This window comes from Rattus norvegicus, chromosome 7, assembly GCF_036323735.1.
Source record: "Rattus norvegicus strain BN/NHsdMcwi chromosome 7, GRCr8, whole genome shotgun sequence".
Lineage (NCBI taxonomy): Eukaryota > Metazoa > Chordata > Mammalia > Rodentia > Muridae > Rattus > Rattus norvegicus.
In genome coordinates this window covers 87,442,739-87,458,951 of record NC_086025.1, presented here as the reverse complement: position 1 = coordinate 87,458,951, position 16,213 = coordinate 87,442,739, and the positions used below count along the sequence as shown (strand labels likewise).

Genomic DNA, 16,213 nt, shown 5'->3' with positions numbered 1-16,213 from the left:
ACTTTTCTTGTGTCTCTGGCAAAACAACATCATTCTTTGAACCTGTAATTAGCCCTGAAGCAAAAAGAAAAAGAAATAGAAACCCAGGAACTGTCAGTATGTGAAAGGACCCAATTCCAGGCTTTATAAATGAGAACACAGCAACCCAGAAAGACGAACGGAGTTGCCTCAAGGCTCACAGATAGTAAATGACTCATGTCGTTAATAGAGACATTAGTTACTCCTTCTTATGTTTATGCCCAAGTTCATTGCTAAAATGCCCTCCAGGCTATGTGTTTGCTGCTCTTGGACTCCCATTACTGGCTTCCCATATCTGCCACACTCGGGTGCTTCTCCGAGAGTATGTGTATTTATTAAACACTAGTTAAAGAGACTCTTGTCAACTAGGGCCAAGGTTAGATGCCAAATGAAGAAATGTTTATTATAATATATAAAACCTGAATACTTTGTTTTTTTTTCTCCCTGAAATGTTGTCATTTTAAAGTTTCAAGTTTTACTGGGAAAATTCAAGGTGATGAGTCCATAATTTTCTGTTTTTCAATGTCAAAATCCAAAGCTTCTCACAAAACTGTTATTGGATGCTTGAAATGATTGTATGATTTCCTATTATAACGTAAAATAATATCACCTTAGTAATCAGAAATAATTAGTCATTTAAATCACCTAGGGCAATGCCTTTTCTTAAAATGGAGCTATGAATTGTGTGAGAGTGTCTGCCTGGGTTGTCAGATGAGGAAGATTGATGTGAAAATCTCTTTGGTTCATGCAGACATTGACCTCTGTGAAAGCAGTGTGCAACGGCATATCGGCCACGCGAACCTCACCACAGAGCAGCTCCGCATCTTGATGGAGAGCTTGCCTGGGAAGAAGATCAGCCCAGACGAGATTGAGAGAACGAGAAAGACCTGCAAACCCAGCGAGCAGCTCCTGAAGCTACTGAGCTTGTGGAGGATCAAAAATGGAGACCAAGACACCTTGAAGGGCCTGATGTACGCACTCAAGCACTTGAAAGCATACCACTTTCCCAAAACCGTCACCCACAGTCTGAGGAAGACCATCAGGTTCTTGCACAGCTTCACCATGTACCGATTGTATCAGAAACTCTTTCTAGAAATGATAGGGAATCAGGTTCAATCAGTGAAGATAAGCTGCTTATAGTTAGGAATGGTCACTGGGCTGTTTCTTCAGGATGGGCCAACACTGATGGAGCAGATGGCTGCTTCTCCGGCTCTTGAAATGGCAGTTGATTCCTTTCTCATCAGTTGGTGGGAATGAAGATCCTCCAGCCCAACACACACACTGGGGAGTCTGAGTCAGGAGAGTGAGGCAGGCTATTTGATAATTGTGCAAAGCTGCCAGGTGTACACCTAGAAAGTCAAGCACCCTGAGAAAGAGGATATTTTTATAACCTCAAACATAGGCCCTTTCCTTCCTCTCCTTATGGATGAGTACTCAGAAGGCTTCTACTATCTTCTGTGTCATCCCTAGATGAAGGCCTCTTTTATTTATTTTTTTATTCTTTTTTTCGGAGCTGGGGACCGAACCCAGGGCCTTGCGCTTGCGAGGCAAGTGCTCTACCACTGAGCTAAATCTCCAACCCCTGAAGGCCTCTTTCTTTCTGCCTCTGATAGTCTATGACATTCTTTTTTCTACAATTCGTATCAGGTGCACGAGCCTTATCCCATTTGTAGGTTTCTAGGCAAGTTGACCGTTAGCTATTTTTCCCTCTGAAGATTTGATTCGAGTTGCAGACTTGGCTAGACAAGCAGGGGTAGGTTATGGTAGTTTATTTAACAGACTGCCACCAGGAGTCCAGTGTTTCTTGTTCCTCTGTAGTTGTACCTAAGCTGACTCCAAGTACATTTAGTATGAAAAATAATCAACAAATTTTATTCCTTCTATCAACATTGGCTAGCTTTGTTTCAGGGCACTAAAAGAAACTACTATATGGAGAAAGAATTGATATTGCCCCCAACGTTCAACAACCCAATAGTTTATCCAGCTGTCATGCCTGGTTCAGTGTCTACTGACTATGCGCCCTCTTATTACTGCATGCAGTAATTCAACTGGAAATAGTAATAATAATAATAGAAATAAAATCTAGACTCCATTGGATCTCTCTGAATATGGGAATATCTAACTTAAGAAGCTTTGAGATTTCAGTTGTGTTAAAGGCTTTTATTAAAAAGCTGATGCTCTTCTGTAAAAGTTACTAATATATCTGTAAGACTATTACAGTATTGCTATTTATATCCATCCAGATATATTTTGTACATATTATAATCCTAGAGAGAAATGTCGTAGGATTTAATTTTAGAAAGAAAAAAATTCTGTTTACTATTGTGACAAATAAAAGAGATAAAATATATTTTTAATAGAAACTTTGTAGTGTTTTCCAATAGGTACTATCAGGTTTCCAGTGTGGAATGTTTTTATAATATAATTTTATCTGTATAAAATGTAATATCATTTTATAGAAAAATGTATTATGTACTCAGTTGTTTGTCAGAAAGTGTATGAACTATAAATTATCTAAATATTAGATGCTCTGAGAAATTGAATGTACCTTTATTTAAGGATTTTTGTGATCGCACTATATAAATAACATCATTAAAGTTTTCAAATTATTTTTCATTTCTTTTACTCTTGTTTTTATTTGAACAAGACATCAATAGGCTTACTGGCTCACAATTTTCCTGTTCATCTTTGATCATCACAAACATCTAGGAGTTGTTTAAAATACAAATTCCTGGAACACATTGTAAAAAGTCTTCTAGAGATGAACAACTGTGGGCCAGGGAATGCTCCATAGTGATTTTTATTTCTATAAAAGAAACTGAAGGATTGCTGAGGCCAGGATTGGTGTATACATGAAACAAGTCATAAGTGACATCACCAACATCAGAAGACCGAACTGTGCTTCTGCCCGGAAGAAGTGAAAATCACACTACCTACGTCTTTTTTTTTTTTTTTTGGTTCTTTTTTTTCGGAGCTGGGGACCGAACCCAGGGCCTTGCGCTTCCTAGGTAAGCGCTCTACCACTGAGCTAAATCCCCAGCCCCCACTACCTACGTCTTGGAAAGAGAAAAGCCAGTATTTGGAAGGGTTGCATAATGACTGAATTGTCACGTGTCCTCCAACCCATTCATTTATGCCATAATCCTGACACCATGCTATGTTCCTTTACGTAGAAAAGAGAATTGATGGAATCAGATTAAGGACGTTGAGGTGGGATTATCCCACTGACCCACTTACTTACAATGATGAGGATCTTTATAAGAAATGCCAAAATGAGGAGACCACGGTGTGAGGACAGAGATGGAAGTGGTGGGTCCTGAGTCAAGGAAGCCAGAAGTGGTAGCACACAGACAGTTTCAACCAGGACCCTGGGTGGGCTAGTGAGTTTACATCTGTCTTCCGGATCTGAGGAAAGGCTTCCGCCATTCTCAGCCGTACCATCTGTGACGTTTGTTAGAGCAGCTGGAGTGAATGCTCAAAGGTGACTTCCGAGCTTCAGAAAGAGGGGAAGTAAAATAATTTACTCTCCTTTGAATGGCGGTTCCTACTCTTTCTCCATTTGCACACACCTATCTTTCAATTTAGTGTCAAGTTACTGAACGTGACCTCCGTTCTCTCACTCTAGGATTGATGGAATGACAAACCTAATGGGCTGCACTGACATATTAATTTCATTTTCCAAGACGTGACCTTGAAAATAGGGCCCACTTACATCTCCTCCGTTTCCCCCTGTCCTAGGCATTAGAATGTTACACTGACCCAAATCTCATGCTGTGGTTACACAGACTCTTAAGTCTAAACAAATAAAAAGCCAAGGCAAAGTCAAGTGACTTTAGGGAACAGGACCCCACCTTTGCCACACTAAGGCAGAGTTGTGGAAGTCAAATATTGAAGGATAAGGCAAGGATTCCGGGATTGACTAGTAGTCTGCATCCAGTCCTTGGGAGCCCCAGTTCTTTGACTGAAGATTTTATTGCCAGAAAATAAAATGACCTAAACCAATCAGCTTCTTAAATTTGAACATTTTACACATGTACATGTGTAAAGATACATGTGTAGATGCATAAGTATGTACACCTTTTTCCGTGTCTGTACATGGATATGTGCAGGTGCATGCAGCCACCTGTGGAGGCCAGAGGCGTCAGATTCGCTGGAGGCATCGAGGCAAAATTACTCAGATTCTCACTGGATGAGCCTCTTTAGGGGCTGGTTTATCCCGAGTTTTGTCTCATCCAAGAGAAAAATTCCAGTCATGATTTTTCCCTCCTTTTTATACTTCTAATTCTGGAAAAAAAATCTCTCTTTCCTCAGGCCTATAATCAGGTTTTTTTTTCCTTTCATTAAAAATTATATTTAGAAAAAAAATGTTTCAGGGCCAGTGAGATGGCTCAGCGGGTAAAAGTACTTGGCACACAAGCCTAGTGACTGGCTTAATCTCTGGAAGCCAAGTATAGGTGGAAAGAGAGGGCCCATTTTTAACTCCATGTGTGTGCAGTGGCATACGTAGACCATCCATCACACACACACACACACACACACACACACACACACACACACACACACACACACACTCAATAATAATGAATAAAACTTTTAAAAACACTATTTGGAAAACAGGATCCGGGTGTTAGGTACAACCTTGTCACTGAGATGTCACTATGTCTAGGCCTTTGTCAATGGATATATATTTATATGTGTAAATATGCATGTGTAGATACATAAGTACGTGCACATTCCTCTGTGTCTGTACATGGGTATGTGCAGGTGCATGCAGCCACCTGTGGAGGTCAGAGAGGTCAGATCTGCTGGAGCTGAAGTTACAGAAGGTTGGAAGCTGCCTACTGTGGATGCTGGAAGGCAAACCAGTCATTAGGAGAGCAACAGTACCCTAACCGCTGACCCATCTCCCCAGCCCTCTCTCCATAGATTTCTTGCCATCTATGAATCTTCAGCAGTTTTTTTTGTCCAGATACTTTGCTCATTTTAATTATATTTCCTTTTTTCTAGTTTCCCCTTACGAGTTCTTTATTTTTTTTTTCTTTTTTCTTTTTTTCGGAGCTGGGGACCGAACCCCGGGCCTTGCGCTCGCTAGGCAAGCGCTCTACCGCTGAGCTAAATCCCCAGCCCCACGAGTTCTTTAAATATGCTTGGTACAAGCCTTTTAGCCTGCAGTGGTTTTCAAGTATCATTTCTCAGTCTGTGTTTTAGTTTTAACTTTTTTGTTGTGAGTTTACAAAAACAAAACTTTGTGTTGTTGTTGAAAAATCACAAAATACCTTCTCTTTCTGTGGGACAGGGTCTCTCTACGTATGTAGCGCTAACTAACTTCCTTGGAGGAAGACCAGGCTGGCTTTGAACTTGTATCAATTCTCCTGCCTCTACCTCAGGAGTATTGGATTAAAGGTTTAGGTCATACTCAGGTTGTGTGTGTGTGTGTGTGTGTGTGTGTGTGTGTGTGTGTGTGTGTGTGTGTGAATGAGCATGTGTCCAAGTACCTACATACACCTTATATTCCAATACCCACACTAAATTCAAAGTAAAGTGTTTTTTCTGTTTTCTTTCACAGTTTTTATATTTCAGATTTATCAACTACATTAAATTTTATAGAATGTGTGCTGAATTTTACTTGTCCCAGTAGCATTCTTTGTGAAAGCTAGCATTTCACCATTGAGTTACATTTGCATACATGTATGTATATATATATTACACCTGACATTATATGTGTGCACCTGGCTCTAGGTCTCTGTTCTAGTCCACTAATTTGCATTTGTCTTGGATTGTTCACTGGTTGGTTGGTTGGTTTTTATCAGTTTAAGAAGGTATGATGTTGATTGTGATGGCGTGTGTGAGTGAAAGGGCATTCATGCCGTGGTGTGCATGTAGACGTAAGTGAACAACTTTCGGCAGTGGAGTTAAGTTAAGTGGAGTTAACTTGCTAAGGCAAGTTCTCTGTTATTTTTGCAACTGTGCTATATTTTCTGGGCTAATTGGCCTCCACACTTCCTGTCTCTAGCTCCCCTCTTAGATTATGTGTGTTGAGGTTAAAGGTATGTGTCACCATATCTGGCTTCAAGTGATTTCAGGTCATAAGTCAGGCAGGCTTAGGTCCCAGGACTTTCACCAACTCAGCTGAGCCATGTCTCAACAGAGCACATTCGTTTCCTGAGACAAGGTTTTATACAGTCCAGACTGGCCTTGAACTTGTTATGGAACTGAGGCTGTCTTAAATTGAAAATCCCCTGTCTGTGTCTCCAGAGATTGCAGGCATCCACCACCATGCCTAACCCCATTAATTGGTTGACTCTACCATTTATCCAGTGCCACACGCCATTAATGATTGTCACCTTTTATTAAGTCTTGAACTTATTTCCAGTGATTATTCTGTGGCCTGGGAATTTTGTAGGGTGCGTTTATACTTGTTTATTTTTATTCTTTTCTTGCCTCTTCATACGCTTCAAGTTTTTGTTAAAAGTTACATTGGCTATGACGGTAAGTGAGCAGGAGCTTGCATAGTTTGTAGATCTGGTGATTACCTTTTCTTTTTTCCCCTCTTGCTGGAACTAGAATGAAGGGCTTCATATTAATCCATTTAATAACAGGATCTACTTGGTAATCATTTTTTTTCTTGCTGCTACAGTTACACTCAATGCAACACAGTCTTTGAAACACTTTGCACATGGTATTTCTTTGTAGTTGGCTGGCTGTCCATGAGAGCAATGCCTTTTTAAGGTTTTTGGCCTTTTACAGGAGCTTTCCTCAAAGAGGCTTTCCAGCACACCAATGTGCTCTGTTCTTTCTTGAGTTTGCTGCTAGTTAAGCAAAGCTTTTTGGCATTACTGGGGGAGTGGGAGGCACACACAGTCTCTGGTGTTCTCATTAAGGCTCTGTATTAGGTATGTGTGTGGCCTTTTCAATTCTTGAAGCTGTGAGCTCAGCCCTGAATCCCGTCTCTCTTTCCAGAAAGACTCTTTGCCCTGTACCTCGTTTTTCTGCTCTCGGCTTTGATGAGTGATCACCGATATCATAAAGCCTGCAGTTCTTGCCTGTTTCCCTGATGGCTTAACAGTTTTGTTTTATTAAGTAGGTATTTTATTCTCCACTTAGGGCTGTTGTTCCTCCTCCTTCTTCTAAGGCTGTATGGCTCTCTACACTATCTGAGCACCTTCTGGGAGCGTTCAGAAGGCTTCACAGAAGCAGACACTGCTGGAGGAAGCCTCCACCTTTTGTTGCTCTAAGGGAGTTTGACAATGACCCACTAGCCCATCTTCAACTGTCCTCAATTTTCACCAGCTGAAGTGTTCTTCCTACCACTGAGCCCCATCTTGTCCTGAGACACTTGCCTGTGGATGTCCTCTGTCCCTATGATTGCTGTCTCCTTTAAGATCTGGGGCCACTTATTTGTTTTATAATCCCAGGTCTCCAGTGAATTTTCTTACTTGGGAATTTTTTTTAATCTTTATTAACTTGAGTATTTCTTATTTACATTTCAATTGTTATTCCCCTTCCCAGTTTCCGGGCCAACATCCCCCTAACGCCTCCCCCTTCCCTTCTATCCTCCCCCCATTACCACCCTCCCCCAAACAATCACATTCACTGGGGGTTCAGTCTTGGCAGGACCAAGGGCTTCCCCTTCCACTGGTGCTCTTACTAGGCTATTCATTGCTACATATGTGGTTGGAGCCCAGGGTCAGTCCATGAATTTGAACTTGGGAACTTGAACCACAGTGGAGACCAAAAATGTATTAAGTCAATGTTGTTCTTCAAATGTTAGTGTGAAAGAATGGATTGGAGGTTTAAAAAGTATCCCCACCAGACTATATCTGTTATCTTCTCCTGCCCATGTAAGACATAGATATATTACCATGTATTATTAATAGGATCATATTATAAACTATAATGTTAATATAAGGAAATAGCATTAGACCCATATTCCATATGCCTCAGTAAAACACTCTATGAGGTTTTTATTTATATAACCTATTCTCTATTCTAGCTAAGTCTTATTTACTGTGCTATCTTAATCTTTTTTTATTATAGTAAAAAAAATGTTCTGAGTGACAAAGTAGAGGACTCAAGAGGTTGCATTTCATATTCAGCTCTAAGAAAAGACACAGTTATAAACCATCAGCATCTGTAAACCTAGTCAGTCTTTCATTGTTTTTCTCTATACACCTCTACCTCTGCCTCTATCTCTGACTTTACTTCTATTTTAAAAATGACATCTCACCATGTATATCTGTCTGTCCTCAAAATTTCCCCAACCCTTCTGCCTCTGCCTCCAAGTACTGTGGTTATACATATGTATATCACACCTAGCAATATTTCATTAATTTAAGTTGGGGAATGGTCACAGTCAAACACAAAGTGTTTATCCATTGAGGGTAGAAAAGAGTGTGAAGAAGGCAGAAAACCTGGAGAACTGGGAAACTTCAACAGTGGCTACAAATACAGAGATCGCTGGCCACAGGAGCATCTCTTTTCCAATACATTGAACTTATTCGAAGCCATTATTTTAGTTCAGTTTAACACAGCAGATGAACTGCTGTTATTCTTTCTGTAACCCAGCATTTTCTCTCAGTGTACTTGTGATTGTTGATGTGGCCCACAACTAAGCTCTAATTCCTTATGGCTCTCTTGCTTGGCTTTCCACCCCATCCCCAAAGTATAAAATTGTAAAACAGATATTTAGGCATCAAAATAACCAGCAGCAACTCTGTCTAGAGCATCTTTCCTGAAAACAGTTCAATCTGTTTGAGGAAATGGTACACGTAACTGAAAGTGGAATTACTAGAACCGTCCAGCATGCACAAGTGCCATTTTAGTTTAACAAACCCAGCAAAGTCATCAAGGGTTATGTCTTGAACCCCAGGGCATCTCCACAGAGGTCATATCCCTTACATCAGCTTGGAGACCATAGGTAGAGAGCTGTAAGTGACATGTGGTGGAAGCATGAGAAATTGCACAGGAAAAACTCTAAAGTCTAACATACATGACATGTGGTTTCTATTCAAATTTAATGAGAAGCATAACATAAGCTCATAGGTGCTGGTTACTAAGACACTACATTATAATAGCTGAATCTATTTATCTTGTTTACCCAGAATCATTGTTTTTCCAGTGAACTCCATTTCCTAGGTGTTATTCCCAACTAAAGCCAGTGTTTCCAACTGGGTCTGATAATCCTTAAACCTTCCCCATTCCTCATTCAAGAGATCTGAAACACTTAGGATTCAAACATTTGGAGTTGCTTAGAGTGGACCTTTTGTATTCAGTGAAATTACAAAGGTCTAATGTAAAAGAAGGCTACAGAGAACAGGGTGTAGCAGAGGATCATGGGCACTGCTATGGCAAGCATAGACAGGTAACAAGTCCTATGAATTGGTGTTCTGTTTTGTGAATTGTTACATTTTCGTTCTCAATCAAGACAGTCCTGTCACTTCTAAGGAAGAATCATGACCACTATATGAAGTAAATAAGTTGGTCTTTGGGATTGAGATGCTGCCTGTCCTGATTCGTGAGGTCATGTCACTCGTCCGCCCCCATGTACTGTTACCATGGTACTAGAAGTCATTGGCATAATTTACTGTAACCATAGTGGGAGCCTCTGGAAGTTTAGGGCTCAAATTGATTATTTGCAAAAGAACAAATGGGAAGATTATTCTGGGAGAGGAAAATAGGATGGATTGGAAGAAATGACACAGACACTTAGACAAATGTGGGAGTTCAGAGTGGAATGAAGATATGTGTTAGATCAAAGGACAGTTCATCTTTCTGGAAAAGTCACAACAGGAGGAACATCATCCCTTGGCATTTAGATATGAGTAATGGATTGAAACTGCTCTCTTTTTTCCAAGTATTTAATACAAAATGAATCTTCCATTTCCTGGGCTTTTGTGAGTCTCTCCCTTAGGGAAATCCAGCTCATCTTTTGAGACACAAAGGCTTAAGTCATATTTCCACAAAATTGTTGTGACTAAAAGAAAAATGGCTTCCAGTTTGACATTTGTACGTCAATTTTGGGTTTTCATGATTCATGAGTTTCTGACAAATAAAGGTTTTTTTTAAAAAAAGGGTAGGGGTTGGGATAGTGTACAAAATTTGCATCTGCCTCATAGAATCACATGTCTATAAGAAATAATATGAGGTCATCTATCCATACCTTATCCTTTGGTCCACCCATCCCAAAGCCATCCTGCAAAATCATGAGTTATTAAATAACATTACTCTAATGTCTCTGTCCTTTACAAATACAAGTGAACTCTCACCAAGACTGAGACTGAGACTGGGCAAAGTGGCTCCCTTACTAGTAGAAATGCCCAGGCTTTATAAATTTTAGAGCAAGTGTTGAGGTAGCTCCTCCAGATGGCACTGGCCACATTCCCACATCTCCTAAGAAGAGTCTAGGTAGTTTCTAGGAATCACTCGGGATGGTTGTTAAACACCCACATTCCTAGGACTCTTTCAAGCTGATTTAGACTGAATGGATCAGAGGGCGAGTTGATGGATTCCTATCAGTCAAGTGAAGGAAACAGTTTCCTTCTTTATATTCAGTCATATGAATCAAGACTCCTGTTTAATTCTGGCATCTGCAAACAAGGATAGAAATAAAGAGTCATCCCTACCTGAGCGCATGCATCCATCCATACCTGAATATCTGATTAATCAGGGTCACTTATTAACCACTCCTCTTTCTTAACACGGGGCCTATTAAGGCTTCTAGAAAGCAACATTATATAAAGTGAAAAATCAGGATATCATTTGTTCATCTTCTACACACTTGCTGTTGCTCCTACTTTGACCTTGGTGCTCACAGTAAATGTCATTTATTGAGAGCTAACAAGGAGCACAGCCCTACACTTAAGACTATTATAGACATCATCTCATTAAATCCGAATGTTTCAATTATCTTATTCTGGCTGACCTCCACTACTCATTTATTTTACCATCATCGTTTTATTAAATCCTAACAGCCTGAGCTGCAGACTGCTATGATATCCACTACCATTTATTGGACTTTCCACTCTTATCCACTGCTTGGACAGGGCTGGATCTAATGTCTCCAAACAGCTCAAGCATTGTGTAGTATACCACAGATCACTTTTGCTCTATGTTTAAGCCAGGGATATCAGATATCACTCCTGAAATGGGGTCACATCAGTAATCAAGAAAGAAAAACTTACACATCTGAAAATCAGAATTCCACAGTCCTTGAAGTAGTAGTAACAACTTTAACCAGAAAGCTCAGACTGTTTATTGTGGGGCATTGGGGAGCTCTGGGTCAAATGTTCCTCTCCAAGCACGAGATATGGCTCCTTGGATGGTATAGAGAAGCATTTTGTTGTAAGCTCTTACATCAGGGAAAAGAAACAGAATTTGTTTACTAATAAGGGGAGATAGTCAAAGAAAAATACATTTCTCTAAAACCTGAAACACTGTAGATGGAACATGGAATAAAATAAGATTTAAGACTAGTAGAATGTCACTTTAGTGTGGCTGGCATTATATTATTTCCAAAGAATTTGTAAATAAACTCTATTGACTAAGGCACATTTTAAAAATAGGGAGTGTCATAATAAAGTGTCTCAAAAACAAAGTCTGCCAAGGCCTGGGAATACAAAGAAAATAAGGAAAGGAAATGGCTTGGAATGAGACATAGCCCTTTTTCTTCTGAATACTTGTATCTTTGAGTCACTTGTTTTGGGGGTTAGTGTGCATATCTGCATGACAGACAGACAAAACCACAGCTTAGTCGGATGATCTCTGTGTGATTTTCTATCACTGTATTTTGTATAGTAAACTATGTTTATAAATTTTCTTCCTTTTCTAAAAATGAATGCAAACAGCAAAAATGACTGGCCATCTCATGGTATAAATTTGAGGAAATGATTAAGGGACATTCTGCTAGATGACAGTGCCTGCTACATGGCTCCAAGTTGCAACCACATCTCCATAAAGGGAAACAAAGTAACGCAGAAGAGGAGGTTGAGGATACAAAATATTATCTGCAGATCTGGTTTGGTTCCTGAGCTCCAGACTTGCTTTGTCTCCCCAGAAAAGTCACATAAGTTTCTGTAGCCATGATATTAAGGAGCATAGCATTAGGTAGGTTGAGAACCTCTGAGCTCAGAAATGTACATTAGAAGTACAGCTTGGGGGTTGGGGATTTAGCTCAGTGGTAGAGCGCTTGCCTAGGAAGCGCAAGGCCCTGGGTTCGGTCCCCAGCTCCGAAAAAAAAGAACCAAAAAAAAAAAAAAAAAGTACAGCTTGGAGAGTCTGTAGTAAATATGACATCAGGCAGTATCAGACACAACACAGGCCTTACCTTTTATTCATGCACAGCAAAGATAGTGAATATTTTCAGTACAGAAAGACTTCTCAAAGACAAAAGTGTCCATGAACTCCTGATATTTGAGTGAACAAGGTCGTGTATCCTGAGAACAGTTCAGTGAATTTGAGGACAGTTCAGTGAATGCTCGGTGTTTTAGATTCTTCACAAATCTAAAACAATGTCCTAATAAGAATCATTCCATCAGGAAGCAATCTAAGGACAGCAGAAAACACCATTCTCAGGTGCCACACTCTCTTCTCTATGTTCATCTCAACAACCTAACAAAATGGGTGTTGATATCATTGGTGCTTCCCATTCAGGATAAGGAGTTACAATTCAAAGAGTATAAGTTATATTCTACCACTTTATATCAAGTAAGAATTCCATCTTCAAGACCCCTGATAATAGCCAGGCCTAATAGCACATACCTGTAATCCTAATGATTCCAGAGCTTATGGTAGAAGAATTGAAACTTAGAAGCTAGCCTGGGCTACAAAGTGAGTTCAGTGTCAACCTGGAAAATGTTGTGAGTCTATGTGTCAAAATAAAATATAGAAAGGTCACCAGGATATAGCTTAGTGATAGAGAATAGCATAGTCTATACTCCAGGCTCAAATTCCAGTTCCCCAAACAAACAAAACAAGCCCAGAAGTTTATTCATTATGATGGCCCCAAATCGAAAGTCATTGCAAATTAAGAGATGGACATTTAAAAATAGGATTTAATGCTTTTTTGACTTAATGTTGAGAGAAAATGAGTTTTATCCATAGGTAAATTCTTTATTACATCAAATCACCTAACCTAATTACACTCCTCATATTTGATCCAGTTCCTAATATCCCTGATACAATTAGACGCACCCCTAAGTGCCTTTTCTTTCATCATGTCAGATCCTAACACCCAGGATTAGCTTTGACTGTCTTAAGACTTCCTGTATTGGACTCTCTTCACTCCTAAGGTCACTGGCAAGCTGACTGTAAGGTAGGCTCAAGCTTCAGGAGCCTGAGTTAGTACAATTTCCTGGCTGGTCTGTCTCCAGATTCATCTCCTTCAATTCTTTACGTACACAAATATAGGATCAATCATTTACAAATATTCCAATAATTATCATGGATTTGTTCTTCCAGCCAGCTAGTATATGAATCTGACTTCTCTGTGTACTAAGGTGCCCCGTGACATTTCACTTCCTTGCCTTACATTGAAGACAAGCCAGAAAACTCACTACAAGTTCAAGTGGTCTTCAGACTATGGGATACCTATGAAAAGACAGGAAAGGGCGGCTTACAAATAACCCACAAAAAGCTTGGTTTATTCTTACTAATTATAGCATGTTTGCCGCTATTATCATAGCTGTTTCTTGCATTTACCTTTATTTATTTACTTTATGTACCAATCACAGCCCTCTTCCCTCCTCTCCTCCCAGCTCCACATTTACAAATTCCTTCCCCTATTACCCCCTCCCTTTCTTCTCAGAGAAGGGGAAGTACCCTTTGGATACCACCCTATTCTGGGACATCACCTTGCAGTAGGATTAAGCCCATTCTCTCCCACTGAGGCCCAAATAGGCAATCCAGCTAGGGGAATGGGATCTAGTGCTCCAGCTAGGGGACCCATATGAAGACCAAGCTGCACATTTGCTACATATGTGTAGAGGGCCTAGGTCCAGCACCTGCAATAGCTACCTGACTGGCAGGGACCATGTGTTCCTCACCAAGTTTTTATATTATGTATATCAACAGAAAATCTAACCCACAGCTGTGAATTTTCATTTTTGCCACACCTTTCTTAAATTATTTCTGGTAAGATACTGTATTAATTTCCTGCTGAAGTAAATTATTATGAACAGTCGCTTAGATGATGAAAATCATTTTTTTAAAAAAATAGCTCAAAGATCAGAATTCTTAGGTGGGGAATCAGTGGGTTTGCATAAAGACGTTAGCAAAGCCAGGCCCACTAGAGATTCTCTGGGAGACTGTGTAGTTCCTAACTTTCTTCCTGACAACCAGAGTCTATTTTCTATCTTCAAAGCCTAAAACATCAGCCCAATTCCTCCTTGTGATGCCATGTCTCTTATTTTCTTATTTCTACCCTCTTCCAGATGTGAGGACCCATGTCACTCTCCTTGGGATGACTTAAAAAACACATGCGAATTTAATAGCCTCATTCCATCTGCAATGTGATTTTTCTTTTACTTCAATGAGGCAATGAATTTGAAGTCCTGGGAACTAGGAAGCTGTCCTTTTGTTTTCAAACTTTACAATACTCCGCCTTCTGCAAGTCAAACTCATGTAAGTTAGCACACATCACTTAATTATCCAAAACTTTCCTGATACTTTTCTCAATGACTTTCACCTGAATTGTTTTGAGCCCTAGAGCCCTTTTCTATCTATCTTAATTATAAAGTATAATCATCTGGAGTAGTTTGACAATATATGCGTCCTTAAGATATGAATGAAATTAACCTAAAATATAAACTTGAGTAAAGGATATTTTTAAAAAAGATGTCTCTCAATGATTCTCTTATGCATCCAAGATTAATAACCATATATCTCAATATATTGCGCTAGTATATTTTTATAGTATTATCTATCACTTTGGAGAGTGGGTATACCACAATGATTAAAAGGGGAGTCTACATTCTCAACTACTCGAGTTTTACCTCTGAGTACTGGCTAACGTTTAACCTGGGGTAAGCCATCACTTGATCCCTCTGTTGGAATTGGTTAAGTTACCAGGAGAAAACTATATAGGACCACATATGACTCAGTATATTTCAAGAACCATGAATATATCTTGACCATTCATCCTCTTTTCAAAGGCCCCTAGACATAGCCAACTTTTTTATTTCTGTGGTTCTCAGAACACACTTGTTATTTGATGAACAGAACACAAGCAAAATGTAGCCAAGCCACAAAATTGCAACCCTTTGAGCCAGATATCACATTTATTTTATTTTTCGGTTAGTTTTCCTCTTTTCTTCCCAAGTATATTCAACATGAATGCATAATAAAACCACTTGATTTTTTTTTATATCAGGTGTAGGATCCACTTGCCACAAAGACAATGTCTCAGTTGGCACACAGAGGGATCATTAGGCTCTTCAGGTAATTAAAATGCATAAGGAGCAAAAGATCAGACCAGAACAAAGCAACTACAACTGTCTACATTTTTCACACTTCCAATGAAGCCTATGACTTATGTTTGAGGAAGCTGATGCATGGGATGTTATAGGTGGAGAGAAAGAAAAGTGAAGAGGAGTAAGGAGCGGAATGGATGCCAAAGAAAAAACACCAAAGACAGAGAAAACCATAGGAAGATGGTGAAGCATGGCTTATGCTAAGTCTTAACTGCAGATTGGGATTCACGTCATACGTGTGTTCTGCTTTTCCATGCCAATTAGGTCTCTCAGGGGAATGGCGATTCTTGAATAGAATCTCATTAGAGAAGTGTAATTATGTGCTCTTTTCAGAGTACGTACTCAAAATATATTTCAGAAGATTTGAAGCCAGTAACTACAAATATTTGTTCTGCGACTACTTGGGAAGGTGACTTTAGACAAGGGCTCAGAGTTATTCCTTAAACATAGTTTTTGCTTATTCTGAGTAGCCATAGGTACCAAGGGACACTACAAGAACCACGGGTTAGAACAGTCAGTTACTCAGTAATGTTGTACAATATCCTTCATCCTTGTGGAGGAAAGAGGCTCTTAGTAGTCCGAAGGTGACTTTTAGACTCCTAAAACAACCATTAACACAATTATGTTGGTAGTTCCATCAGAAAAGTATCTTTTGACTGCACAAGAATTATAAAAGTCATCATAACTTGCATTTGGGCTCCTTCCTAATTTACAAAGTATTTCCTACCTAA

At 39.6% G+C, this 16,213-nt stretch overlaps 1 protein-coding gene across 1 annotated transcript in view; it reads left to right on the top strand.

Moving 5' to 3' along the window:
• Window positions 1-2,634, top strand: part of Tnfrsf11b (TNF receptor superfamily member 11B) — a 28,007-nt gene extending 25,373 nt beyond the window's left edge. The window contains exon 5 of the mRNA NM_012870.2: window positions 770-2,634. Coding sequence (NP_037002.1) covers window positions 770-1,158 — 389 coding nt within the window. The 3' untranslated portion in view covers window positions 1,159-2,634. The remainder of the gene's footprint in view (window positions 1-769) is intronic.
• The last annotated feature ends 13,579 nt before the right edge of the window (window positions 2,635-16,213 follow it).